Raw genomic sequence first — 26071 nt, forward strand, 5'->3', positions numbered from 1 at the left:
TGTGGCTGGAGGGGTAGGTAGATAATGGAATCTTACAGGCCAGGAGCCTTGGAATTAGGACTATACCCTAAAAGTAAACCCTACTAATGATGGATTTTAAGTACGAAAACAAGTATGGTCAAATCTGCATTTCTGGAGGAACACTTGGTCAGGACGGTGGAAAGTACATTTGAGGGGAGACCAAAAAATAAAAAGAGCAAGGAGAGAGGTTAGAGGTCTCTTTTAAAAGTCTAGGTGAGAAATATGACTAATATGAACTGGTAAAATAGGGATGGAGAGGGGGGGAAGTAGATTAGAGAATTATTTAAGAAGTAAAGTCTCTATGACACAATCTACTGGAACATTTTCCAACAGTTCAATTCTTATATTATCTGCATCTATTTTTGCCATATGAGTATCACCTATACTAATTACTCAGTATTTTTCTTTGAATCTACTTTTTTAACATATAAGTTTTATCAGATCACAAATATTACCATCCATGAAGCTTATGGATATACGAATAAAAATAACATATAATAATCCCAACAAACATTATAAGTCATTACTGTTTTGAACATTAGATATATTAACTCATTTAATCCTCTCAACATCTCAATGAGGTGTGTACTATTTTCACTCTGTTCTTAGATGAAACAGAGAGACCGAGAGGTTAAATAACCCACCCAACTTCATGCCACTAATTAAGTGGTGGATCTGGGAGTCAGTTTGGCTCCAGAATCCATATTCATGACCATGTCTTACCTTTTTCTAACATACATTGAAATATATTATCATTAAACTAATTTTTAAAAAAAGTTACTATGTGTTTCCTAAAATTATCTCTTTGGGAAATACTACTGAGTGAGCTTGTCAACTGCTCTGGCTCTACCAAGGTCTTTCACAGTTTCAACCCAAACTTGTGTGAAACCTTGCCTTCTTGTAAGATTTTGAGTGTCTGGAAGTCTTGTGAGATGCCTTCTTGGACGGGAGTTTGGCCATTAGCTACTCCAAATCATGTAGAAACACTCGTGTCGGAAATGAAATGAAGAAATCAAGGAGATCTCAAGAGACAATAATGTTAGGAAAACGCAGGCCAAAAAAACAAAAAGCTGATAAAACTCCAGACTCCACAGCAAACACCTGCCTAAACCAAAAAATGCTACCCTGAAAACAGGTACCAGTCCTTCCAAGAGTAGGATGGCTGGGCTCTTCAGGACATCTACCTGCTTCTCTTTCATTAATAGTCTCCATCAGCTCACAGCCACCCTGATCTTCCAGTGGGTACCCGGTCTGTTCAAGACTCATCATGCTGATGTCATCAGGGTAAGGTCATAATAGGGAATTAAAGACTTCATGGGATGTCACAGGAACCGTCTCATTCAATTTACTAACACTGAGCCATTCATTTACATTATAGCACCTACCACAACCTGTCATTGTCTTATTTTTCTGTTTATTATTTATATTTAATAGTTGACTATCTCCCACTAGAATGTGGACTCCATAAAGGCAAGGATGTTTCCTATTTGCCAACTATTGTATCCACAGCTTCTAAAACAGTCATGGTACTCAATAAACCATTGTTGAATGAATGGAAGTTAATGCTTTCATTGGTATTTTAATCCATTCTAAAATGCCTCATCATTACCATTTTATATAATGTATAGCATGAATGCCATACTCGCATATCAGAATCATCTGGAACATGAATTTCAAAAATTATAGTACAGGTTCCTTTGATTTGCTCCAGACCTACAGAGTTGTCAGAATACCAAAGGCCATGGAAGAAGGCTCAAAGAGAAGCTACATTTACTCACATAAAACATTATTACCTATGCTTTCTTTTAAGAAGGAAGATGACCATAGCTTAGACTGTAGATTTGTTTCTGTATCTTTATTTTCAATACTCTTTGAAGATGCTCTATTTTCAGTATTCCTTAAAGAGGCTGTATTTTCAATATTTTTTGAAGAGACTTCCTTCCTAAATGTTAAAATAAATAGTGAAAAAATACTTTCCTAGGTCACGGTTCTGTTTATAAAGCCTCATATGGGTTCATATCCATATGCACACACGTGCTTACACACACACACACACACAATACAAACACAATATATCAATAATAAACTAAATAGCTAAAATTTAATATCTTCTTTGTGGAAAAGCATTACAAATAATTTTTACTGATAATTATAATTTTATTTCTATCTGGCATCTGTCATTGTGTAATGATTCTTAAAATCTTTTCAGAATTCTTTAATGTAGAGCATACAAGCACTCAATTATATGAATGTCTTTGGCACATCACTGCAACACATTGGAATAAAACTAGGAACACTAGCCTTGAGTTTTTTCTAGGTTATCAATCAATTCTTACCATTGCTAAATGCTACACTCAGAGAGAGAGTCCAACACTAAGATCAACCCTTGGTCATAATATAAAGTAGCCTGCCTTTCCATTAAGTAGCTGAAATAAAAGTGGGTTAATTTTCCCTTTCAGCCTTTCAGCCTGAAACTTCATGTCAAGAATAATGCATTAAGACAGAGGATTCTTGTGTGGTGCACTCTGTTTACAAAGATAGGTACTCATGCTGGTGGAAAAGGAGTCCCAAGTCTGTTTTCTGAGGTCTTAAGATTCTTTTTAATATGTCTCCTTTACCAAGTGAAAAGAAAATTCAACTTCTGCTTTGCATGTCAAGATATAAAAAGATGTAAAGTATTTTCCCCCCAAAGTTATTGACATGTGAATCCAGAACGTGAGTACAGTTAAGTCAGTGATCTTGTACAGTGATTTAGCAAACAGGCTGGACAGCTTGATAATTCCTGATATTAATTCCTGATATTCTTAACACTGAGAGGGAATAGAATCTTGGCTTCCTCAGTATATGCTTCTAAAGCAAAACCCCTGTCTGGTAATGAAAAATGCAAAGTTGATTTACATTTGGTCTGCCTCTGCCCTCCTTGATTTTCTAATTGTGAAAGAAAGCATCCAAGAAGAAACTCTACATATAAAAATTTGAGAAATCAGTTAAGTATTTAATTTCTAGCCTGGTGAGATTCCCATTATGCCAAAGGTTGCTACAAGTGATAACTAGAATTTATATGCTCTAATATCTAATCTAAATAAAAGAGCTTTACTGCCTCCCTGCTCTCCACGAATTAGTGTTTCATTGAATCTAAGATACCATGTATTTATTAGAAGACATACTGTTATTTAAAAAGAAAAAGCACTGCCAAGTTTAAGTGTAAGATGTAATCAATTTTAAGAGATGTTAAAATGTGAAGAAAATATGTATGCTTTAGAGTCTATGAAACATGTTACTTGCATATTCACTAAGTTATATCCCTAAGGAAGGGAATTTATCTGTTATAGTTCTGGGCATTGAAGTAATTGGAAATACCTCTAATAACCTTAGTGACACAACATGGAGGAAGCCAACATACTCAACGGCCTGATATTAAATGGGATATTACTATTTGGAAGCAGTGAACATGCCACAAAAATACACATGAGAATTGACAAAAATCATTTTAACAGTAAAATATGAATTCCCTTTCTGCTCACCTTCTGTAGTCTTTCTCATATGTAGTTTCAAAGAATCAAAGGCCCAAAGTCCAATGTCTTTTTCAACTTAATCTTTTGATTTCCATTTGAGAAAGTGACATTATTGGTAATAATGCCTCTAACCACTTAAGAAAAATAGATAACTAGTATACTCTAAAAGATTTGTTTTAATTCAAATACAGTTACAGTTGAAGAAAAATTCAAATTTTTACTTTATCTAATATCCTTTGGAAATGGAAGGTATTTAATTTAGTTTCTACTTAGGTTAGAGAGTTAGTCAAGTAAGACACTGAAATATTTATGCTGGAAGGTAGATAACCTAGATTTTAGTATGTTAAGAGTTTGGGGCATATTTATGAAATGGTCCCAAATTTCTATTGGAATAATTTTTTCAGTAAGTTTAGGTTTTAAACTTGGTTTTAAAATTAGTTATAGTTGTCAAACATGGGCCTAAAACCATAATTGATTAAAACTTACTTTTCTGAGATCGTCCTAGCTACATTTAGAGAGACTTGTGTTGGTGAGGTACAAAGTTTGCTTGCCAATCTTGGTCTGCGTCCAAAGAGGCATTTACTTAAAGTATAAAAATAGAAATAAGAAAATAACTTGTCATTCATTTTAGGAGGGATAAAACATGCGATTATGGAAAACCTATAGACACAATTTTTTAACCTCAGAGAATTGAATGCTATGCTATGGATTTACTTCAGCCATTTCCCCTCACATCTTTTTTTTTTTTTTTTTTTGAGAGAGAGAGAGAGAGAGAGAGAGCGAGCAGGGGAGGGGCAGAGAAAGAGGGAGAGAGAATTTTAAGCAGGCTCTACACTCGGCATGGAGCCTGACACGGGGCTCAATCCTACCACCCTGGGATCATGGCCTGAACAGAAATCAAGAGTTAGATGCTCAACTGATTGAGCCACCCAGGTGCCACCCCTCCCCCACATCTTTAATCTTGACTCAAAGCCCAACAAATCAAAGGTTCAAGATCTATAAAATTTCGTCTAGCATTAAAGATATATTTTATTTTTATTGCTGAAAATGGCTAATTAAGTTCAATTTGTTGAGTAGACAAAATCTTTCACACACGGGATCCATGGGGAAAAGAGGAAATAATAAATATGGGCTTTGCATGCAGAGAAGTTTGAAACTCCTGGAAAGACATCTATATGGAGAAAATTCATCAACTTTGCAGGTCATACTGTTCCTCAAGCAGAGGTCCACTATGATTTTCCTTTTTCCTACTTGATCATATTTTTCCAGGACTGGTGGCCCTGTCTACCTTAAACTCTGGGTAAGGTACATAGGTAACAAAGCCACACACCTGTGAATCTCACTGGCTACACTAGCCATTTTCCTCCTCCTCCCTCACTCCAAACAACAATCAAACCAAACCTAAACTCTCCTCTGCACGTGAAAAAGGGATCATTTTGTCCTTGCAAAAATTAGTTTGACACGCAGATACAATTATTCATGAGATCAAGAGAACAAGTAATCACTCTGCTTTTCTATTTTTGGCCCAGGCCGCATTTGATTTATCCCTGGGGTTTAACTCAGGATGTGAATTGCCCCTTGCTCCAGTTCCAATGCTGCTGACTTATCACAGTCTATGAACATCAGTATTCACAGATACAATAGTAATTTTATTTTCATTAATGACCTACTATTATTATTGAAGTTATATCATATTTCCCTCAAAGACTTAAAATTTTCTTACATTTTAAAATTTAAATATGTTTCAACCATGTAACAGGATATAGATACTTACATGTAGATACTAAATATAGATATTTACATGTAGATTAATACATTTACATGCAGACTGATATATGTAATGGGGCATTTATTTTTTCTGGTTGTCTATAACACTTAATCTGAAATAAACATAGATTCTCTGTCTTTGATGTGTTATACATTCTTTCTCTTAAAAATTATTTTTTACTGTTTATTTTCAGAGAGTGAGAGAGAGTGGGAGAGGGTCAGTGAGAGAGGGGGAGAGAGAAAATCTCTGTGCTGATAGCAGGCTACTGACGTGGACTTGAACTCACAAACCATGAGATCATGACCTGAGCCAAAATCAAGAGTCAGACACTTAACTGAATGAGCCACCCAGGTACCCCCATTCTTTCTTTTTAAGATAAACACATGTATTTAATATATAATTTGCAACAAAAGCCAAGGTGAACTGTAATTTTCATTTTTAGCTTTGAGAATATAAAAATTAAAATATATATTTCATAAGGTAAAAAATTTTCCAGCCAATTATACTAAAAATAAACCAAATAATATCAGTTTGGCACCACTCTACCGATCTGTTAATAATTGATATCTATGAGTCTGTTTTACGATCAACATTCAAAGTGTCATTTTTCATGGAATAAAAAATAGGATTTTTTTTTTTCAGGAGGTAGGAGATGATCATAATAGGAAGGGCTTTGAAGAATTATCAGAATCAGTGCCTTGAACAAAGCAAGTACTGAATATTTAGCTACTATACTGAAATTGAACCATGATTCTTTTTAACACCAGTCCCTTCAACTAATTAGGGTGATTAGTTCCCTTATTTAGTAGTAATGATTCATCTCATAGTAAATAAAGAATCTTTAAAGTAAATATTAATTTAAAGGGATATTCTGAAAGAAATAAGCAAGTACCAAGAAGAAATAGGAATGAGCAATGAAAGTTGTATAAGTAAAATACCGATTACTTGGTATTTAAGCATTTAAAAAGTGGAAGTGAATATTATTTATACCTCTAGACTTTTATCAAAAATCATTTTTCATTTTAAATGCCCTTTTATCTAAAGTAACAACTGCTTTGACCGAAGCAAAAATTAAAGTGCTAATCCATGCATTTCTGGCCTTTCAAATTTAATTGGGTGACAAATGATTGCATTATCTAGTTCTAATTGCTTAAAAGGCATGTGATAGATCAGCTGCACAACCAGAGACATCTTACTCTGACATTGCTTCATTTGGTTCAAGCATCACTTTTGCTGAAAGAGAAGAAAAGAAAAACACAACTCAGTATTTTATCTGTAGTAATGTTCCTAACAGGAATTCCTGATTGGTAAATATACTTAAGCAGTTTTTGAATGACAGGCAATATACTAAAGGATTTAATTGCTAAGACTTCAATCACATTCAATCGCTCCAGTAGACTATCTTCTTAATATTTAGGACAAAATGGTGATGAAACATATTTTTTTTTAAGTAATAAATCATTTACCCTTTGGATCAAACACTAGCACTCTGCCATTCTGTCTATATTTTGGTACCTAAAATAGAAGCAGAAATTAAAACTAGCATTATCATCATTATTTTCATTTGAGGTATTTGAAATAATTTATGTAGACTTTATATAAACATTTCTATTATCTATGCTAAAATGTAATTTTACACTGAAGTCAATTATTCAAAAACTATATAAACTGATGGTAAAAGAGATCTAATATCCTAAAAAATAGTTTATATATGATCTTATCTTTACAGCATCTGTCTTGATAATTCCTGCAAAAAACAAAAACCCAAAATATTAAAACTTCCTAAGTCTTTAAACACTATACAAATTTAGATTATAAATAAAACAATGCAGAATTATGTCAGAAGGGTATTAAATACTGTGTGTGTGTGTGTGTGTGTGTGTGCGTGTGTGTGTGCGTGAATTTATTTAGCAGTGTTACTTCCATCTTAACTGAAAAACCTCTTTCTTTTGGATTATGAAATTGGGTTAAAAAAGAGTCTAGAGAAATTAACCCTTCCCCTTCTCCCCATTTCATCTTGGAGTTTATATAAAAAGAGCTATAGGAATAATATTGCACGTTAGAAAACTGATGTATTAAATAAATCTCTAATTCTGTTACTGTTTTGGTTTTACATAACTTGGACTCTAGATCCAGATCCAAATACAATCAAGAGCAGGTTAAGGACTCCCTTTTCCTACTGAGCTGACCCTAAAAATCATAAATTCAGCTTGGCTCATGTTTACAACACCACTTTTCTCCCCTACTTTAACAAAATAAAACAATATATAAACCAAACTATCTGCCACATTCCAATTCATCTGTGTTATGAAAAACGCCTTCATAGAGTGTATTTAAGCCAGAATAAGAAATTTTTCCATGGTATTTGAAGATAAGAGTATTTTAAATAAAATATTATTTCAACAAATACATTTAGAAATTAACCTTTGATTTTATCCAAAAAGATACATTTTAAAACACAATTCTTACCCTTTAAGTTCCCCTATGTATTTATTAGTACTTAGGTTTTCTCTGTTAATGTTTAGCTTTCTTAGGTTACCCTAAATAAATTTTCCTATAACTTAGCCCTTTACATATTTGAATAAATTTAATTTTGACTGTAAAGAGAAAAACCAACTTTTAAGGGTTTTTGTTTTTGCTTTAAGTATGAGAGGGCACACTTAAATTTTTCATAAATAACAATTCACTTGCCCTCTCCTTCCCCAACACTTGTTGTCCCTACATCCCAAGCAAGACTTGAAAAAATTGGTAGTAGTAGTATCCACTAAGGATTTCTGGAATACAAAATTCAGGGCCAAAACTGTGGACAACAAAAGAGAACTGCTATTTTATATTGAGTTTTTCTCTTTATAAATCTGTCCGCCTCAAAATAATTTTCACTCTGTGCTGATTTGCACTCTGGAATAAAGCATTAGTACATAAACTTTTGCCTCAGGCTTTGTTTTCTGGGGAATTCTGATCAAGTCACACATTGTATATATATTATCCACCTGATTATCCCTCTGAGAAATTTAAAGACAGCTCAAGTCTATCAGAAAAGCAAGGCATCTTTTTGGGAAAAAGAGTTGTAGAAGACCAAACTCTAGCATAAATGCCCTACTTCTCTAGGGCAATAGAGTTCAAAAGCTGAAACAATGCAATAAGGAACCAAGTAAGGCCTTCGCAAAAGAAATCCAAGATGTTCTGTCCAGAGAAGTACTTTCTATTGATTTCCACAATCCTGTGGAAACCCATATATCTGGATAGACATCTTCTTTACATTTACAGCCTTTCTCTCCAGATTGCTACATTCTACTCTTTACCTGAATGAAACATCAGTGCATACAATTCTCCCCTTTTACCTGGTAAAAGAAAAACTTAGGATGCGCAGATCCCAGCCCTTGATGGAAACCCAGGCTCTGCTAGGTCTGGATTTATCATTATCTAGGAAATGTCCATTTAATTTCCTTTCATAAAATTGAACTCTATGGGGTGGAGGGCAGTACAGAGTAATAGTCGAGAGTTGGGGTTCTTTAGTGAAAGAGACTGGATTCACAGCCCAGTTCTACCACTTCTCATGTAAGCTTTCAGTAGGTTACTTAATTTCTTTAGGCCTCGGTTCCTCCATCTGTAAAATAAGAATCACAGTGGTGCCAACTTCATTGGACCATTGTATAGATTTAATAGGATTATTTGGTAAAGTGTTTAGCATAGTACCTGGCACATAGGAGGGATGCTGTACAAACAACTTGATGTTTTATCTAAAGGAAAAACTGCAAAGATGTCCTGTGGGGCTGGTTAAGATTGCTTAGGGAAACAAAGAGATTTGTTTGATTGAGACAAGCAGACTAGCTCTGAGGACTTTTAATTAATTAATTTTAAAAAAATCACCAAAGCCTCAAAGTAATGATACTTGCTTAGAAAGATCACTGACTCCAGGGAAAAAGAGTCATTGAGAACACAGGTAGAGTTAAAGCAGTGGCTTAAACTGAGCTGAAAGAGGTCCAGCCATTGTAGAAATAATATGTATTTTTCAAATAATAATTGGTATGCAAAAGGTATCTCTGAAAGGAAATGCTTTCAGAAAAGAAACACAATATGGCTGACTCTGAGGAGGAAAGAGAGATGGTTGCAGGACTGGGGTGGGAGGGAGATTTTTACTTTATGCCCATTTGTATCTCTTGAACTTTGAACAAAATAAACGTATATCTATTTTTTAAAAAGCAATTCAAAAAATTTACAACATTTTTACCTCTGTTTATCCACCTCTTACAGGCATGTAAGCTGTATGTCAGCCTTGTGCCACTTCAATTCTCTTCTCCACCCAGTGGTCCCTAGTCAAATTGAGGTCATAATATCCAGAAAGAATGGTATATACATGCACACTTTATATATTCATTTCTATTGCATATGGTTAATGTTAACATCACAACATTTAGTTAATTAGCCTTTGAGTCTTTACCAAGTATACCCTCTGGCTTTTGGAACATGGGCAGACTCTTCTGATGTCTTTCAATAGTCCCAGTGGTAAAGAGAACAACACAGTTATGACAGTTCCCAATTTCCATGTCTATTTCATGTCCCAATATTCAATGTCTATTTATAATAAATATTTGCTGAATACCTACTATGTGTCTTAGCACAAACATGTCTGTGATAAGCTCTGGGAATACAAGAGAAGCTAAGAGAAGCTCAGAATTGTATAGGGGAAACAAGTACTAAGTTTTCTATATATAGGAAAGACCAAGATTCAAAGTACTGAATTAAATGCTTCCCGCTAAGGTAATTTTCCATATTGCCCAAACAGGATCAATCAAATCCCTTCTTTTGAGCTCACAGATGGGAAGTTACCCAAGGAGAGTCAGCAGGCAATGGAGACAGAATTGGAAAGACAAAGAAGAGAGAGTCTAATCAACAGAACTGTACCCGAACAACTTTCCAGTTCCAGAATCCAGTTCTGAGGAATGTCCTCCAGGTTTGCTATATTCCCCCAGGTATCATGATTTCTACCAGCATCCCTAGAATATGGTATTGTACTACCTGCTGCGGGAAGCAAGAGTCAGGCTTCACAACGAATGTGACATTTCGTTAGTCAAGTAGGCAGTAAACAGAAGGGGAAGAATAGTCAAGCAGTGTCTTAGAAAATGGAAACAGATGAAGTTGGATATATATGTGGGAGCAAACTTTAAAAGTCATTAATTACCATGTACTAAGGATTTTGGGTTTTAATCAGTAGGCAATGGAAAGCAAACAAAAGCTTTGAAGCATCATCATATGACTAGAACTATCTTAGAAAAGAAATTCTGTGGAGGGTAAACTTGAGAGAGAAGGAGGTGGGGGAAACCATTTAAAAGGCTACTGAAATCATTTAGAGAAGGGGCTGGCAAACTACAGCCCTTGGGCCAAATATGACTCATTGTCTACTTTTATAAATGAAATTTTATTGGAACAGACATGCTTGTTTGTACAATGTCAATGGCAGCTTTCAGGATATATTGGCAAGGTTGAATGGTTTCAACGAAGACTGTATGGCCCACAAAGCCTACAATACATATTATCTGGCCCTTTACAGAAGAAATTTGCCAAATCCTAGTTCAGAGGAAAAAAAGAGGATGTACAAAGCCAAAAGAGAGGTAAAACTGAGGGTCACTAGACATAGAAGTGAGGGAGAAGAAAAGAAGTTGATGATTCTAGTATGGATAACTAGGATGTGGGTACCAGAGGAGAAACGTTCTGGGGAGGGGGAGTGGGGATAATGAGTTTATTTGGGGAAAATTCTGAGTTGGAGATGTCTGTAGGTCATCTAAAATCAAGTGGCGTTCCATTCTGTTAAAGAGAGTTAGAACTTAAGAGAAAAGATGATGTATGGGATAGCTGTGAAAAAGTGGGAATGGATGGTGTGGCCCATGTAGAATAAGGCTAGGCCAAGGATAGAATCCTGGGAAATACCAACATTTAAGAGGCAGGTGGGGGGTGCCTGGGTGGCTCAGTCAGTTAAGTGTCTAACTTCAGCTCAGATCATGATCTCACTGTTCGTGAGTTCAAGCCCCGCAGAGGGTTTTGTGCTGACAGCTCAAAGCCTGGAGCCTACTTTGGATTCTGTATCTCCCTCTCTCTCCACCTCTCCCCAACTCACACTCTCTCTCTCTCTCAAAAAAAAAAAAAAAATTAAAAAAATTTTTTAAAAAGAAAGAAAAAATACTGAATGACTAGTATAGAAAGATGGGTAGTCAAAAGATGGCTAATCAAAAGATAAATGTACCCAGTTAAGTAAATATATAAAATGTACATGACAAAGTGATTTATAAAGACATAATTATGTGATTAGGTATGTTCGAAACTATTTATTTTGTAAATGAAAATGTATTTTAGGGGTCAGGGTGGGGGTCATCATGGGCTCATTTTTAAAAGAAAGGGCTTAGTTCTTGGCTTTTTAGCTGTATTGGTCTGGACTCTTGGTTGCAAGTTACAGAAACCATGTTCAAGTTAGCTTAGGCAAAAGAAGAAAAGTGTTGGCTCACAGAATCCAAGAGTTGAGTTAAATATCCAAGCTGTGTGGAAGTAGGAATTGTGGATACAGCTATGTTCAAGGAGGGGCATGGGGGTTTTCCCTTGTTCATTTCAGCTTCTCCCTGCAGGTGAGCTCCCTGTCTCTCATGAATACAGATTTTCTACACATGGTACAACACACGAGTTTTATATGATATGATTGTAGCATTTATGGAAAAACGGACTCTCTCAATAAAAACTCCAGTCAAAGGCTCAGTTGGTTCAGCTAGTTTTTTGGACTAGCTGAAATGGAACTGAAAAACTCAAGCGCCTCATAAACTGGTGCCCAAAGAATATTTGTTGAATAGGAAGGAACAAAGCAAAAGAAAAGAAAGTATTAAAGTAGAGCTTTGCGATCCAATATGGTAGCCACTAGACATATGTGGCTGTTGAACACCTGAAATGTGATTGGTTCAATTTAAGATATGTACACCAGGTTATAGACTTAGTGCTAAAAAAAAAACAAAAACAAAACTTAAAACATCTCATTCCCTTACTCCTCCAGGTAAGTGTTCACTAACCAGCAGCCAATAGGGTGGGTCAAAAAGGTTTTATTTGGATTCTGTAGGTTTCAAAAAACCTTTTACAAAATGAGTTACCAGCATTCAAAATTCACATTTCACAAAATTCTCATTTTAGGTTTCTCTTGTAATACTGGAAGACACACACACACACACACACACACACACACACACACACACACTTTCCTCCATTCCATTTGCGCAATTATCTTTTCCTTTTGGGCTATTTGTTTTTATAAGCCACCTAGAATTCTAATATGCAAAGGATAAATTAAGAAATAGATAGCCACATGCTCAGGCCCTGCTACTGTGATGGAGACAGCTGATTAAGCACCATCCTCCATCCTAGAGGAGACTAGTACGGACACAATGGGATTTAAGGACAATCTTCATTGCATAGCTTCAAATGTATATGAAAATGGTTTTAATGATCATCTATCATTTACATTCATATTTAAAAGTGACTACGTACATATTTTATATCTTTCCTTTACAGCATAATGTAGAGCTCGGAGCCCAGACTCTGGAGTCAGATTGCTTATGCTCAAATCTCAGCAAATTGTGTGAACCTGAGCCAGTTCCTTAACCTCTCTAGGATTCACTTCCCTCAACTGTAAAATGAGGACTAAATACTACCTGTCTCATAGAGTTATATGAGGATTAATATAAATAGCTTATAATAAATAATAGCACCTATCTCCTACTGTAATTATAACTACTACAACTCTTCCTCCTCCTATTACCATTATTACTACCTACCACCTAGCAAGGACAGTGCTGAAGGTAAATTCGAAGAAAGCCAGTTCTAAGCGCTTTCAATTTGAGACTGGATTGAGCAAAGAAGGAGGAGAAAACATTGAACATTTAGTTCAAATGGTGGTGGTGAGGGGAGGGGGTAGGAAGCTCTGGAATTCTGTAGTGCAGTGGAATCCCTACAAAGGTGTTGGAATTCGCCTCTGTAAAAATCTGTGTTTTCTTGAGAGTAAAAAAAAAAATTAAGGTGGATTTGGGGATCACTAGATTTGGTTTTAAGAGAATGAAACAAAAGACACTTCCAGTGTCTTTTTCAGATTAAAAAAAAAAAAAAACAACAACTTCCAGGAGTCTCTTGGGGATAAGAACAAATTGGTGCAATTCACCTATGCCCTCTGGGAAGTCAAACAACAAATTTATAATTATTCCACGTGCTAATTTGAGTGCCATTGGGGCACAGTGCAGAGCAGTTTTCATAATCAAAGGCCACGCATCTTGATTTTGGAAATCTCAAGTCATTTCATTACCTCATAGAAGGCTGAAGACTGGACCTTAGAAGTGATTCACTGTCCACGCTCCTCATTTTACATAAGATGAAAACAAGGTCTAGGGAGGTTCAACAATTTGTCCAAATTCCAGAAGAATTTTTTATGGCCGGGCAAGTTGTGTCTAGTAATGACTCTTAAGTACAGTCAGTGAATGCTGGCTCCTACTGGCCATTAAGCTGTTTTCCAAATAAAAAGTAAAAAGAAAAAAACAAGTAAAAGAAAAAAAGGTGTTTTTTGTTTTGTTTTTTTTAAAGGGGGTGAGAGGCGCGAGGATCAAACGGAGTAGCTGGAAGTTCTGCGATGCAACAAGGCTATTTGCATCGTTTTTTTGGAGGGGAGGGGAGCAGTTGGTGCACGCCAATGGGCAGGTCAGAGAATGGTGGTGTAGACCGCCTGTTAGAACTGCCCAGTTATCATTCACACCCATGTAGACACAAATACTATATCTCTTCCTGAGTGCCGGACTACAGACAAAGGAGGAAGCCAAGAGCGAGGTGCCCCACCAGCCCCGCGGATCCTACCTTTTCGATCGCCACCTCGGCAGCCGTGGAACCCCAGAGCCCGAACCTGGAGGGGGCAGAGAAGTTGACGTGTTCAGGCGCGGCGCCTGGGGGAGCGGGAGGCCAGGGCTGGTCGAGCTGCACGCGAGGGTGGGAAGAGGGCACTCGTGGTGCCTCTTACCTGCCCGTGGTTCCTTCACACCGCCCTTCCTCGGGGCGGATACAGAAGGCCAGCCCAGCTCGGGGTTCGCGCGGTGTTCAGAGCTGCGAGCTGTACACACGGCGTCGCCATGGAGACGAGACCCCGCGCGGCCGGAGCCCTGGTTGCGGCTCAGGGAAGCGGAAGGAGAGGGGCGAGGGCGGGACGAGGTGGGGGAGCCACTGAGGGCCAGGAAGGAGGCGGGCCGCACCCGGGGAGCTGTGGAGGGAGCGGGCCGGGGAAGGTGGGACAGGACGGGACCCCGCCAGGCCTGCGAGGCTAGGCTGAGGAAGCTGAGCCAGTCCAGGACCGGGTAGAGGGGCAGAGCGAACATAGGGCGGGGCTGAGGGGCAGGGCGGGGGCGGGACGTGGGCGGAGCAGGCTCTGGGAATCACAAAGGAGGCGGGGCGAGAAACCCGGGTTATGGAGAGCCCAGCGGTTGCGTCGCGCTGCGAATAAGATGCATGCAATCTCGAACACACGTCCGGACGTGCACTCGTTACTTTGAGAAGTGAAGAAAGGAGCGAGATTGGAATGTCGCTGTCCATAACTGAACCTATTCTTGTCGGGGAGAGGGAAAAGTGGGGGTGGGGATAAAAGAAGTCTTGAGTTGGGAGAAAGGGTTATCTCCAGATGTGGATGAACGAATGTCGCCTGCAGGATTTGGTCTCCAACCTGAAGTCGCCCAAGAAAATGAGTTTCCTGGGGGTCTTGATTCCCCAGAAATCAGATTCGAGTGATTAGAACAGAGACCCTCTTCTCACACCAGCGGAGGCCACGTCCTGGGATGTGAAATTGAGCTTGGCCAATGGGAGGTTTTACGGCTTAAATAACTGCTTTGGTCACAAAAGGGGGTGGGGGAGCATTTCTATTAGAAAATTCTAATTGTGCCTCAAGCTTGGCTTCCAGGAAGGAATTGGTTGCTTTTCTCCATTTGGGATCGGGAAGTCTCTAGGATCGATTTGTTGCTATGCGACAGGTTTTGAAGGATGACCGTTTTTTTTTTGGAATAAAATCTGGATTCGAATTTCACTAAGTAGCCACAATATATGGAGTATAATCCCTATTTAACTTCTGGGGTTAGGTGCCTTCTTGGGAATGTGTACTTTGGTAGATGATACTGTGCTTCAAATAACAAAGTATATACTACTTTGACATGTAGAAGATGCTTTAAAAGCGGTAAATTTTATCATCAATATCATAATAGAACCAGTTGAACGGACCATTTCAGGAACCAAGAGTATATAGAGATTTGGTTATCTTTTTTTTTTTTTCAACGTTTATTTATTTTTGGGACAGAGAGAGACAGAGCATGAACGGGGGAGGGGCAGAGAGAGAGGGAGACACAGATTCGGAAACAGGCTCCAGGCTCTGAGCCATCAGCCCAGAGCCTGACGCGGGGCTCGAACTCACGGACCACGAGATCGTGACCTGGCTGAAGTCGGACGCTTAACCGACTGCGCCACCCAGGCGCCCCAAGATTTGGTTATCTTTAAGTTATCCTAATCATCTGTCCATATTCAATATCCTTGGATTCCTAGATGGAAGGGAGGAGGCAAAGGAAAAAAGTCAGAATGTAAGTTGTTTGTTTGTTTGTTTTTAATAAAAAACTCAATGAGTCCCAGACAAATGCATACCCAGTTTGATCCGGACATAGAAAACCACTATCTCCACTATTATAGGAACACCGTTACATAGCTGATGTCTTAAATTTGAAGACTTTTCATTCAATCAAGACAAAGGAAAATTCATTTTATTGTTCAATGCCTTTGAAACATTAGTTTTGATGAATTTGTTTAGTATTGATAAAAAAGTAACATCTGATTGGCTATTTCCATTATCCCACTCCAAAGAAATGTAAGGAAACCTCAAATTTAACTAATTAGACTTCCTCTTCCTACCCCTCTTTCCCTCAACAGAAGAGCTCAAGTCCGTTTGTAGAATGCAGTGTTTCAATATGTATTCTTCCCAAAAGAAGGGGCAAAAATGGTTTAATGACCTTGGTCGTTAAATTTTCTCCACGTGGGGGAGTGGTTAGACAGCTCTGGCTTCCACCTTCGGCCTGAAGGTCTTCAAGTGCAAAATGGGGATAATAACACTCCTTGCCCTGGTAGCTCAGAATATGAAATGAGAGAAAAGTCCCTGATACAGTCTGGCACATGACAATTGATCAATAACTCTTAGCTATTATTACTTCTACTATAATATTATATGTATGAATAAAAGTACCTATTTCCAAGATAGCTGTGAAATGATTAAAGATCATTTAGGTAAAGTGCCTGTTTGAACCAATGATAGTTATCTTATTTCTCTCTGATGAAAAAAATATCACATTTCATCTTTGAGTAACTTTAGAAGTAATTCACCTCCCTTTATAACCTTTGTGCAAAAGTTATTATTGGTGTAATACTCAAAAGTAGAGCACAATTTAGTTCTGGCTCCTGAATTTAGGTCACTGAATAAATTACCCAAAGTATCTATGTAGTGAGGATTTGTTCTAACAAAGTGAAGGGGCAAAGCCAAGTACTCATACAGATACTGAATTACCCCACAACAACTATCTCTTATTAAACTCCATGGTTTTTAATGGATAAATTTTTAATACAGATCTGAATGCTAGCAGAACATCATAAAAATGTTTAACATTTGGTGTTTTTTTGATTACGAAAAAGTAATACGTGTTCATGATAGAAAATTTGCAACATACAGAGAAACACAAAGAAAAAATAAAAACCATTTCAGTCAGTAACTTCTTTTTTCCTTCTAGTCTTTTCATGTGCATATATTTATAAAGTTTGTATTAAATGTTGTATACATCGTTAGCATCTCTTTTTGCTTAACATTCTCTCCAGTGTCTTAACACTTCCCCAATGTCTTTAAAAAGTCTTCAAAACATTGTTAATGGCCATATAATGTTATATAATATGTATAAACCACAATTTATTCATAATTTAGTCAATCAGTCTCCAATATGGAAATTTCCAACTTTTCTCCTGTAATTTTTTCTTTCAAGAACATTTATTGAGTGCTTACTGTATATTAGGCACTATCCAACCGTAAAACTAAAGTAGTGGGCAGTAATTATGAAAATAAGGTTTTGATGAACATCTTTGTAAGTAAATCTTTGATAGCATCTTTCATTCTTAGACTAAATTCCTAGGACGATGAAAACAGAACTTCAAAAAGCATTTTCCCAGCTTCAAAGGCAGACTTAAGAAATAAAATTCTGAACTGTAAAATATTAACTTTTTGGAAAATTACCAACAACAGAATTAATATTTATTTTGTGCAACGTGTGAACTTACCCAGGAGATGCTTTCTCCTTAGTGAGTGTGAAACATCAAGGGTATTTGAAGTGTATTGACTTTGGCTTTTACCTCTAATTCTTTCCAGGATTTGCAGGTTTTCACAATAGGGTGAGATTGTTTGAAGTATATGCAAATTGCCCTACTTCCTCCCTTCACAGTTAACCTGTTAACTATTTTATTTCCAGCTTTCCTCTTGTAAACATAAGGCTTTTCTACATTTCTTTCATTTACTTTCCTGTGTGAAACATTTTGTATCTTCACGCTTTTTAACCTGAAGGCAGATTTCTTTCTTCTAAACCCAAGTTATAGAATGTACTATATTGTAATATAAGACACTAGACCCAACACATCCCGTTGTTAATTTTGGTCAAGAAGCATCACGTAAATTAACCAGTGTATTTAGGGCATTTCATAATATGGATTAAAAGCAATAACCACTCCCCAACACACATACACATACACACACACATAAACACACACATACACATCCCTTACTGTTCTCTGACAATTAAATGTTCATATATAAGGTTGAACCACATGAAGTGACAATTTGTGGATTAAAAACGATCAAATAATGACCTTCATATGGCCATTGGTTCCATCTATGTAATATTTCATTAACTAGTTTATAATTTGTTCAGGTTTCTCCAAATATTGAGCTTCCTGGTTATCATACTGAGGATATCCTTTATTATTGCACAAGAATTGTGTTTATTTGACTTTTATAAATACTGGAATCTAGTCAGGAGAGTGCCATAAAATGTTTGTCTGTTATTGCAGAGACAGCAGAGGGAGCCTGGAGCCAAAACATTATTTTAGGCCTCATGTAAATGATGATTGTCTTCCGATTCTTGATGTGTGGATGAATTTAAATACTAGTATGTATATACATGAAAGAGCAATTAAAAAAAAAGTTGGTTGTACTTAATCACTTTTTTTAAAGTTTATTTATTTTGAGAAAGAGAGCAGGAGGGGCAGAGAGAGAAGGAAAGATAGAGAGTCCCAAGCAGGCTCTGCAAAGAGCTCGAACTCATGACATGAGCAGAAACCAAGAGTCGGACACTTAACTGACTGAGCCGCCCAGGTGCCCCAATAACCACTTTAAAAGATGGGCAGGGGAAGGTTGGTTGCCGGTCAGGCTGGACCTCATCAGGGTTCACACTGGAATCCCATTGCTTTCTGCTCTGCTCTGAGTGATGCTGGAGCTTGCACACTGCCACCCTGACATATCTGTTCTCCACAATTTTTCCCTTTCAATCCATGATTAGATCACCCATGTCTGTGAGGATTATGTCATGATTATTTCATCAGAACCTGAAAATATGTTACCATCTCCAACTGCATGTCTTAATTTAAAGTGATTGTAGTTTAGTTGATTGCTTCCTCCAGACATGTAAAAAGGCACTTTGATCCTGTCCTCAATCATATCCTTCTAGAAAGATTTCTAATAAATTACCAGTCCTTTTACAGAGCAGGACATTTCGTTAATGTCAATTAAAGGCATTGTCTCTTGCTGACCTATCCTCAACCATCTTTATCCTCTGTCCTATCTTTTGTTAATTCTCTCCCCCATGGTGTTATAAAGGGGTCCCCAAGGTAGTTGGTGGTGTCACCACGATTCTTCACTGTAGATAGTCTAGGGAGTCTTCCAAGTCCCTAAGGTAACATGACTCCTTAAATATAGAGATAAGATGGAGAAGAACTTCTCTATTGTAAAATCTAACAGAAATACACAGAACATAGGTAGAATCAGTTTGCTCTGGCAAGGTGTTCTAAGGGGAGAGGTGCTAAGAAGAAATTCTTCTGCCATGTTAATGACATACAGAATAAAAAGAATTTCCTTGGGGGAAATTAATTTGTTAAACTGTTATAAACTGTTAGGGTTTTTTTTGTTTGCTTGCTTGTTTGTTTTGCTTAATGTAGGACACCTTGGGGCTTTAATATGCTAATGTGGTTTGTCAGTCTCTCAGAGGGAGATTTTAAATGTACAGCCTTTCTCAAATTATTTGACAAGGGAATTTCACTTCTTTTCTTAGCGCCATTTGGGAACTCTTGGATCACTAGATACTTCCTCTGTGATTTGAAAATAACTCCAAGTGAGAAAAATCGCCTGCCCCACCTCAACTTTTTTTTTTTTTTTAAATAGGATCCATGCCAAATGTGGAGCTTGAACTCACAGCCCTGAGGTCAAGAGTTGTATGCTCCACCATATAAATCAGCCAGGAGCCCCTTATCTCTCTGCGATTTAATCCGGAATCAGCTCATATAAAAACTGTAATGGAAAAAACAAACAAATGTGGGAATTTTAACCAACTGTATATTAAAATGAAGGGCGGTATTGTAAAAACTAAATACATATAGGATTTTTCATGAAAGCTAGAAAAGCAAATGTTGGGGAAAAAAATCCCTTTAGAGTATAACCTTTCATTGTTGTTTTTATTCTTTTTTTAAAGTTTATTCTGAGAGAGAGTGTGTGAGTGGGGGAGAGGCAGGGAGAGAGGGAGGAAAAGAGAATTCCAAAAGAGAATTCTCCAAAAGAGAATTCCACTGACTCTGTCAGTGCAGAGTCCAATGCAGGGCTTGAACTCATGAACCAAGAGATCATAACCTGAGCTCAAGTCAGTCGCTTAACCAACAGAACCACCTAGACGCTCCCATTGTCGTTGTTGTTTTTTAAACTACATTTCCCCATTGATTAAGAAACAAGCTCAAGTCAAATAGCCTAAAACAAAACAAAACCAAATCAAAACCCCAAACAGTTGACATTTAAAGTGTTCTGTTTCTCCCTTCTCTCTGCTGGGATTCTCTTTACGTATCAATACCCATATTCTAATATTCAGTCTTTGCTCTAAATGCTGGCCTTACCACCCTGCTGAAAATGCTCTGGCAAATGGTGTCAGGTTCAATGGGGTGCCTTCCTGGGTCTTGTCTTACTAGAGCTCTCTGCTGCATCTGACACAGTTACTTCTCACCCCTTTTTGAAATACTATTCTTTTAGCTTTCACACACCTCTTCTTCCCAGTTCTGCTAATTCATGGGCCTCTCTTTGTGGTGTTTCTGCCTGTGTGTACCCTCTACAATCTTAGTGTTCCCCAAGATCCCCTCCCCATGCCATACTGCACAGCCTTCCTGTGGATGTCATTTATGCTTCTGGCTGTATCATCTACATGCTGACTAGCCCTAAACCTTCCAGTGAGCTCCAAGCTCAGATCATGTAACTATGTGCTGGACATATCATCTAGCCACGTACTGAGACATCCCTTATGCACCTCAAACTCTACCTGTCTAAAACTGAACTTACCAATTTTCCCTCTGCCCCAAATGTCACACTGAGTTTTCACGACCTTGATGTCATTAAATCCAACAGGCATTTTCACCTCATCTGATTTGAACTTTCAGCCATATTTGATACTGTTGGCATTCCCTCATTCATGAAACACTCCTTGATTTCTGTGGGTCTATTGCTTGTTGCTGTGACACTATACCTTTCTGATTTTCTCCCTTTCTCTCTTTCACTTTTTTGGGGGGTCAGGAAACCATCTTCTGTTTCTTTGTCCAATATTTAAATATTGGAATTTCTCCACCACTAGGCTCCTGCATCAGTGGTCAATTGCTGCACAGCAAACTATCTGAGAACTTAGCGGCTTAAAAATAGAAAATATTTTTTTAAATATCAAAAAAAAAATGGGGGACCTGGTTGACTCAGTCAGTTACGCATCCAACTTCAGCTCAGGTCATGATCTCATGGTTCGTGGGTTCAAACCCCGTGTGCTGACAGCTCAGAGCCTGGAGCCTGCTTCAGATTCTGTGTCTCCTTCTTTCTCTGCCCCTCCCCAGCTCACAATGTGTGTGTGTCTCTCTCTCAAAAATAAATAAACATTAAAAAAAATTAAAAATAAAAAAAACCCCAAATCATAGCAAATATTTTATTTGTTCATGATTCTGTGGGTCAGCAAGTTGGGTTTGGCTTGGCTAAGTGATCATGACCTTCAACCCATCTGCTGCTCTTACCTATGGGTGCTCATGCAGGTATGGTCATCTAATGGTAAAACTGGGGACTGGATAATCCAAAATGACTTTATTCACATGTACGGTGGTTAGTGATGGCTTTTGGCTGGACCTCCCTCTCATTGTCCGTTATCCTCAAGAAGGCTAGTCTGGGCTTCTTACGTGGTAGTCTCAAAGTCAAGAGCAGAAGCTGCAAGCCTCTTGATATCTCAGCTCAGATTCCCACACTGTTTTCACTATATTCTATTGGTCAAAGTAAATGGGAGACAAAATCACTTTGCAATGAATCATGCAAACCAGGATGAGAGGAGCATATGGCCATTTTTTATAGTATCCTACAACCCCCGTCCCTTCTTATTCTGTGTTCACTTCCTAACAGATTTTATCCATTCATTTACCTTGTTGTCCTTTGATATACCATCAAACTGCCTAATATATGTCTCCTTCTCAGACATCACCTCGAAACTCATACAGCATGTGCCTCTCTGACATCTTCATTTGGATATATCAGTGATACTTCAAGCTCAGTAGCTTTAAAACTACAGAAATAGTCTTCTACCAAAAATGCCCTCTCCCAGTGTTCCCTAACTTAGTAGTGAGTATAGCCATTAGCAAGAAGCCTGGGCAAATTCCTCTTTTTTATTCCTCATTTCCATTCCATAACCCAGTCATGTCAATTTTCCATCCTGAACAACTCTCCACACCATGTCCTTCTTTTCATTTCCACCATCTACCACTTTGGACCAAGCTACCGGCACCCTTGGATTACTGCAACATTGCCCTGCGGTTAGTACATTCATTCTTGTCTCCACCAAATCCATTCTCTAAGAGCCAGAGTGATCTTTTAAAATGTAATTTGAGGGGCACCCGGGTGGCTCAGTCGGTTAAGTGTCCGACTTCGGCTCAGGTCATGATCTCACGGTTCGTGGGTTTGAGACCCACGTCGGGCTCTGTGCTGAATGCTTGCTCAGAGCCTGGAGCCTGCTTTGGATTCTGTGTCTCCTTCTCTCTCTGCCCCTCCCCTGCTCACGCTCTGTCTCACTCTGTCTCTCAAAACTAAATAAATATAAATTAAAAAAATTAAAATGTAATTTGAGAACTTTTTTTCAAAATGACAAACTATGCACACCATATGTTTATCACCTACCTCTTTCCCTCAGTACCCTTACTAAGATAAAATAAGAATAAAAAAGGTCTAAATCCACAGCAAGGAGGATGGGGGTGGAGAGGTGACATCATATAGACTGGCTGGTCTTAGAGAGTATGATGTGTCAGGAGCTAAAGTCTATATAAAAATGTATCCTTGCAGAATCTAGTAGTGCACTGTGATTACTTTTCTCTTTCTTTCTTTCCTCCTGGTTTTGTTTTTGTTTTTGTTTTTGTTTTTTTTTTGTCCTGTTGGTCACTGTATCACATCTTTAGATTCTCAAGACTACTTACTTGGTTAAATCTACAACCCCAGTTAAATCCAGTTCTCTGCCTTCTTCATGCCTGTATCAGTCCAACAGACTGCAGCTAATGGAAAACACATGACTAATTTCATTTTAAATTCATTACGGTTAACCTCCAGGGGGTCCTCAGTGCTGCCCTACCATCCTGCCACATGTCCTTAGTCCATCTGCTCTCCCTCTCCTACACCAGTGGTCTTCAAACTGCAGTTGCTTTCCAAGAAGAAAATAGTTTAAGGAAATCAGCTACAGGATCCTCAACATCTGCATGGACTCTTTCCTGTTTCTGCTTTTCCTCTCACTTTACAAAAGAAAGGCATACCTCTCACCCATCTCAAAGCTCAGAGGTGGCCCTGTGGTGTAAATACTCCGGGGTTAAGCCAAAGGGCGATTCATTTTCGTGATGGATCCGGACAACATCAACAGTTTAGATTTCCCATCTTTCTCTGTTCTATGTGTATTTCAGTTAAAGCGGAGCAGCGCTGGAAATAGCGTATCTTGAAATGTTGAAATGTTTTCAGTTGTGAGACATTGTAGAGTAGGGTTGTGAGAGTGATGGAGACAGTCTTTGTGGAAAGACCTGGATTCCTCCATTCCCAGGCTGTCAGGAACACAGAGCATTATTGTGGGGAGAGTCCACGGGAGCAAAGATCGGTGAAAAACAATAAACACTAAAAGTGGCTTTTTAAATATATTTAAACGCTGGCAAATCTTTTTAGCTATTCCTAATATTCATCCTTAGGGCCACGTCATTAGCTAGAAAGGATTTTGAACAGCAGATCACTGTAAATTAATCGCATAGATTCTTTTCGGTGTGACTGGCAGGATTTCTGGGACTCCTGAGTTTTAAAAGACACATTAGATAAAAGCTACAGATAAAGCTTTCATGTGATTTCTTTCAGATTAGGGTGTACATTATTAAATAATGTAGTTAGTACCCACTTTATTAAATCATATGATGAAATATTTATTTCAGTTACAATTAATCCTCATCTTATAAAATGTTAAATATTGTCTACCACCTATTTAAAATAATGGTTACTAGCTTCAGATTCGTTTTGTTTTCAGCGGGCTACAGATTTCAATTTCATTAAATAAACAGAAAATGTGATTATGAGGTCTAAAGAAGCTAATGAAGTTCTTTCTAATTTTTATTTGAAATCTTTATCAAACGACTCTCAAAAGCAGAATGCTAGAGATCAATATATGCTCATAAACATAAATACTACAATAAATACATAAATAAATAATAATAGGACTAGTTAACAATGGCATTTAGAAGTAATTAATAGTAGGACTAATTAAATAATATGTATGAGAAAAACATAACATTTTAATAGTTTACTTCTTGTCCTGGATATAGCGATTTATTTGATCTCTTTTTAAACTTTATATTGGAAATTTAAATTTTATAGGCTGTTTTACTATGTATTCTTAAGGTGGTTTTAAAAGATAACATAAATACAGTAACATGAAACAAATGTTACTTATATTTAATAAAAAATAACAATGATTTTTTTTCTGTCTTCTGATATAAGTAGGTTATTTTATTTTATTTTTTTTAATGTTTATTTTTGAGCAAGAGAGAGAGACAGAGAGCAATCAGGAGAGGAGCAGAGACGGAGAGGGAGACACAGAATCTGAAGCAAGCTCCAGGCTCTGAGCTGTTAGCCTGGAGCCCCAAAGCAGGGCTCGAACCCACAAACCATGAGATCATGACCTAAGTGGAAGTCAGAAACTTAACTGACTGAGCCACCCAGGTGTCCCATAAGTATGTTGTTTTAAATCTTTGTTTCCTTTGCCAATAACATTTCTCTGAACTGCCTGCAGCCTTTAAGACATGGGGGGGGGGGTCTTTTATGTAGTGGTAAAACTGAATACAGTCAAATGTAAATTCACATTGACTTGCAGCTCTGCCATTATTAAGTCTACATTAGAGAAGTTTATAGACTGAATAGAATTTGCCAGGATTTACATTTGCGCTCTCTGCTGAATATGCAGATAGATGAGCAAGGTCTAGTTTTTATTTGAACAAGGTATCAACAATCTTTTGTTTTCTGTTTTCTACACTTTTCTTTTTTTTATTTTATTTATTTATTTTTTTAATATATGAAATTTATTGTCAAATTGGTTTCCATACAACACCCAGTGCTCATCCCAAAAGGTGCCCTCCTCAATACCCATCACCCACCCTCCCCTCCCTCCCACCCCCCATCAACCCTCAGTTTGTTCTCAGTTTCTACACTTTTCTTAAAATCTTCATAGAAACCAAGAAAATGCTTTGAGACTCCATTTTTCACATTAAAATACCTAAGACGGTGGTGGGGGGAGCCTGGGTGGCCCAGTGGGTGCAGAGAGCTGCTTTGGATCCTCTGTCCCCCTCTCTCTGCTCCTCCCCCACTTGTGCAGGAGCTCTCTCTCTCTCTCTCTTTCAAAATTAAATAAACATTCAAATAAATAAAATAAAATAAGTACAATACCTAAGAGGGGGTAAACATTTTTTTGTTGTTGTTGCTGTAATTCAATGCATTACTTAACATATTAAGGAAAGTACATTCATGGGTAAGATCTGACAGAATGAGCTCTACAGTGTAAGGGGTCATTCTGGGTTGAATAGTGTCCCCCGCAAAACTCAAGTCCATCTGAAACCTGTGAATGTGACCTTATTTGAGAATAGGGTCTTTGCAGATGTAATCAAGTCAGGATGAGGTCATATTGGATTAGCATGGGCCCATGTCCTTTAAGAAGAGGGAAATTTGGACACGGTGGGGGGGTGTGGTAGGTGGGCGGCGGGGAGGGGAATGGCCATGGGAAGATGAAGGCAGAAACTGGAACAATGGAGCTACAAGCCAAGGAATGCCAAGGATTGGCAGAGCCACCAGAAACTGGGAGACAGGCACCAAACAGATTCCTCTTAGAGCCTCAGAGGGAGCCCGGCCCTGCTGACACCTTCA

At 37.9% G+C, this 26071-nt stretch overlaps 1 protein-coding gene across 1 annotated transcript in view; it reads right to left on the minus strand.

The window, feature by feature from the left end:
• Positions 1-14901, minus strand: part of ERICH2 (glutamate rich 2) — a 37415-nt gene extending 22514 nt beyond the window's left edge. The window contains 6 exon segments of the mRNA XM_047084585.1: positions 1815-1963; positions 4023-4118; positions 6501-6537; positions 6771-6819; positions 14176-14221; positions 14336-14901. Of these exon segments, the coding sequence (XP_046940541.1) occupies positions 1815-1963; positions 4023-4118; positions 6501-6537; positions 6771-6819; positions 14176-14221; positions 14336-14901 (943 nt within the window).
• Positions 14902-26071: the final 11170 nt, after the last annotated feature.

The sequence above is a fragment of the Lynx rufus genome, unplaced genomic scaffold (genome assembly GCF_022079265.1).
Source record: "Lynx rufus isolate CCGP_SWC_20201006 ecotype Redwood Valley unplaced genomic scaffold, mLynRuf1.p SCAF_2, whole genome shotgun sequence".
NCBI lineage: Eukaryota > Metazoa > Chordata > Mammalia > Carnivora > Felidae > Lynx > Lynx rufus.